General features: G+C 33.6%; 1 protein-coding gene across 1 annotated transcript; it reads right to left on the bottom strand.

Annotated features, from left to right (window-relative positions):
• Positions 1-2,538: 2,538 nt before the first annotated feature.
• On the bottom strand, positions 2,539-4,035 carry LOC115229792 (ATP-dependent DNA helicase pif1-like). Its single transcript, XM_029800085.1, has one exon. It carries the CDS (start codon positions 4,033-4,035, stop codon positions 2,539-2,541), a length of 1,497 nt encoding a protein of 498 aa, XP_029655945.1.
• Between the last annotated feature and the right edge of the window lie 262 nt (positions 4,036-4,297).

Here is a 4,297-nt window from a genome sequence, read left to right as displayed (position 1 = left end):
TTAACAAAGTGTGTATGAAAGCTATGTTAATGCCGGAGAAAAAATGAAAAGGAGGCTGAAATGGGAATTTGAAGATTTAAAACTAGGAGATGATTCTAACACGTGGCATTATCCAACCCGTGACATAAAATACTGACAATTGGTAAAAACTATAATGGGTTCCGTAAGCCAAATAAAATGTCGTTAGGTTGCTGCGCTCTCTAAAGGTTGAGAACTACTGGTTTATACTGTGGATGATATTACAGTCAACCCTCGTTAATCCGAATTTCAATAATCGGAAAAACTTCAATAATCCGAATTTTTTTAATTGAAATCATAAATTTTCAAACTTTTTCTTGCCAAATTTGATTCAATGATTCGAAAATTCAATAATCCGCAGGTTCTCTGTCAGATTCTACAGTCTGGCAATGGGTCAGAATTCAAAATACCGACATTCGGGTTCTCTGCGAGAAGTTAAATAATCTTAAGTTAAGTAATCTTAGGAATCGTATGTGAAATTCACGTTTAAACCGAATTTTCAAATAGTGAGAAAAAATCGGTGCTGATGTCTCGTTAAAAAAAATAACATGCTATAGTAATACGTAACGGACAGGCTGCCCATAGGGGCCTGGTTGATTATGTTCGGATGTGTTACCTGGATACGGGCCATCCACGCCGGGATAAATTATTCAATCATATGAAGAGCTTGGCATATGGAATTAGCATAGAACGTGTGAATCATGTTCTACGTGTGAGTACGACTTGCGTAGCTCGTCGTACGGTGACAATAGGAGACAAATTACTCCAATTATTGCAAGTTTCTTGTGCGCCTAAGATATTACAGTGATCAGAATAGTAGTGAAAATGGTTACAACATGACAAAGTCCAAATTAGTTCAACAGTTATGAAAATCAATAATGATATCCCCTACGACGGGGGTGTCAAAGATACGGCCCGCGGACGATCTCAAATGGCCCGCGGTAAAAGTTTAAAAATGTATTTAAAATCTAAAATTATTATTTAACACCAAATAAAAATACAAGAATCTAGATTCTAGAATATAAATAAAGATAAAAAAATTAGTACTTAAAAAATAATTAATTGTTTTTTGGATTTATATTATTCTAATTTTTTTTTTGAAAACCAACCAATAACTACAAGTTAATTAATTAAAAGCTTCAAGTGCGGGAAGCCGACGCGATCGAGAAAGAATTAGAGCGTACTATTATTCTAATTGTTTTTCTTGTTTTGTGCTGATGCCTTTTCCAACAAAACGCAAAGTTGATACAGAATGCACTTTTCAAAAAAGTGGAAACTGGAATATTTCTTTGCCGATTTAAATCGGAAACCTACTTGTTTGGTCTGTAGACAAGAAATTTCAGTTGTCAAAGAATATAACTTTCGACGACATTACCAAACCCACCATGCTCATGAATACAATAATTTGATGAGAAAAATTAGAAAAGAGAAGAAATTGATTAGAAATGTGACTCAGATCTGAAGAATAAATATACCATGGTGGGCTTGGACACCTTTTATAAACATCTCTTGCGGAAGTATCCCAACTTAACAGCCTTAGCTGCGAAAATCTTGTCAATGTTTGGAGTACATATCTATGTTACGACTTTTCTCTTTAATGAACAATAAACAAAACAAAATTTCGATCAAGGCTCACCCACACTTATCTAAATGAGATTCTAAGATTGACGGTAACTCAGGATTTCACTCCAGATATTGACGCTATTATGAAGAAAAAAAGATGTCAAGTTTCTGGAACCATATTTTAATTATAAAAATTATAAATGTGTTGTTAATAATTTTAAAATTAGTTTCTGGAAGATATTTAATTTATAAAAATTAATAAATGTGTGGTTAAATTGATTTTTAATTAAAATTATAAATTAAAAATCGTAGTAAAAATTTTGTTAAAACATCACAATAATAGCTGGCCCGCGTATCCTAAAATTTTTTGTAATCCGGCCGCGGAGAATGAGTTGATGAGACAACCCCTGCCCTACGAGACCATGTTAATAAGACTCTAGCTATCGTTTGGAAAGCTATAAAATTTGTTTTGGAACCTAATGAAATTAAAACAAATTTATGTATAAACTAGCTCAGCAGTTCGCTTTGCTCACTGCGAGCTAGCTCCTGCGGAGGCCCTGCTCGCTACGCTCGCAGTTTCCTTAAATAACTATAAATTTATTTAGATATATAAATGCGACCTGCTTTGATATAACCTTATTCTAAGGCCTGTGGATAAACGATGTTTGCAGTCCGTCCATCCTTGGCAATATAAATTTTCTCTTCTACCTACCCTTGAGCATCCCACATACAGCTGGCCATGTGAAAAGCACTCGTCTATATAATAAAAATTGATTGTTATAGTATAAAATTATCAAATATTATATAGATCTTATTATTGTAATGCTTGTTGATACACTATATTGCTTGTACGACAATCTTTGGTGTATATGAATAGGTTTTCTCGTTCACCTACCCTAGAACAACCTACATACAATTGTCCATGTGAAAAACATTCACTTGCTAAAAATAAACCTACTACTTAAGGGTTTGTCCCTGTGATTTGTTGATTGTCATTGCGAAACTCAACTTCAATGGAAATTGTAGTCTCTTAAATCTAAATGGTAATTCATCCGAAATTATTGGAATTTTTGGAATATAAACATCTTCTCCTTTATTTTTCCCCGTTAATATCGTTGCTTCTATAATATTAGACATTAAATTTGTTATTACTAATCTTGTACCATTACATAACCTTGGAGATTCTAGATTTCGTAATAGAACAACTGGCGCTCCTACCTTTAATTTTAAAGTATGATGAGGCATCCCTGACGGTTCTAAAGAATTTAGAAATTCCACAGGATATTCACATGCTGTTTCTTGATCCATAATTACATCTACAGATTTATAAATACGTTCCATTCCTGGTAATTTAATGAGCAAATCTAAATTAATATTATGTACTTCGTCATTTAGTGGTGCTAGTATTGCTCTTTCCCTAAGCCAGTCAAAGCATGTGTAATTTTCCTCTAGATTTGGATAAACTGAGGTTAATAATTCTTCTGGTCTGTTTACATTTATGCATAACTCTGGAGGTAGTGATACCTTAAAATCTTCTGAATTTGTTTCGAGTGTTCCATTCCCTACATTTAAAAGTACCTTAGCGAATGAATTTGTTTCTGACTTTTGTGCACGAATATTTACATTTAGACTTATTTTTTTTACCAAGGTCCACAAATACGATGATTTCAAACATGCATTAAGTTCATCTGCTGGTGTTCCTCTTTGAATAATAGGCAGTGTCTGTCTAAAATCACCTGCTAATACTAACACCGATCCACCAAAAGGTGAATCTGAATGTTTGATGTCGCGAAAAGTTCTGTCAACTGCTTCAAATGCTCTTTTACTTACCATTGTACACTCATCCCATACTATTAGATTACAATCACGTATAATAGTCCCAATAAGTGAATTTCCTTTAATATTACAAACTGGCTCCATATCCTTTGCTAGATTTAATGGTAGTTTGAACATTGAATGTGCTGTTCGTCCACCATCTAAAAGCGTAGCCGCAATACCTGTAGAAGCAACTGCTATAGCTATTTTATTATTGCATCTCGCCTTTGCCAATAATAAATTTAATAGATATGTTTTACCTGTACCTCCCGGTGCATCTATGAAGAATATTTTACCATCATTTTCTTCAATCTTTCTGTTTATTTCATTGTAGATTCTTAATTGACCTTCCAATAAATTCGGTTCCCTTTCATTAAGTATTTTTTGTAGTTCTTCTAAATTATATTTGTCATATTCCAAATTATTTGTAATATTTTGACTGTTAACGCTAAACCCGTACTCACATATATTTTTCCCAATGACTGATTCGAGTGATCTATTAATAATTAGTAATCCTTCATTAAAAATGTCCTCGTCAAAACCTGATTTTGCATCCCTCTTTAATATATCTTCACACATTATTTCTTTATGCTTCTCCCACAGTTGTAGAGGATTTGATATATTACAATATGCCAACATCAATGTAATAAATATCTAATCTTTGATGGCATATTGAAAATCCCAGCTTCGGTCAATGCGTCGTCCCAGCTTTTATCATCCTCTAAAAGTCCCAATTTAAAACAGGCTTCTCTAAATGTTGCGCAGATTACTCCATCAACTGTCTTTAAATCGGTAAAAAATGTCGGTCCTCGGATGTTATGCAGAAGTAACCTAACACAATAACATTCGGCATTATTAGGGTGAACTGTGTACACCCTGCCCAATGCATCACTACTTACAA

This window comes from Octopus sinensis, unplaced genomic scaffold (assembly GCF_006345805.1).
Source record: "Octopus sinensis unplaced genomic scaffold, ASM634580v1 Contig13674, whole genome shotgun sequence".
In the NCBI taxonomy this organism is placed as follows: domain Eukaryota; kingdom Metazoa; phylum Mollusca; class Cephalopoda; order Octopoda; family Octopodidae; genus Octopus; species Octopus sinensis.
The sequence above is the reverse complement of the archived record's forward strand: the minus strand, read 5'-3'. Positions and strand labels throughout refer to the sequence as shown.

What these genes read in the sequence shown, in the direction of transcription:
- LOC115229792 (XM_029800085.1), bottom strand. Translation starts at nt 4,035, where the DNA reads ATGTTGGCATATTGTAATATATCAAATCCTCTACAACTGTGGGAGAAG.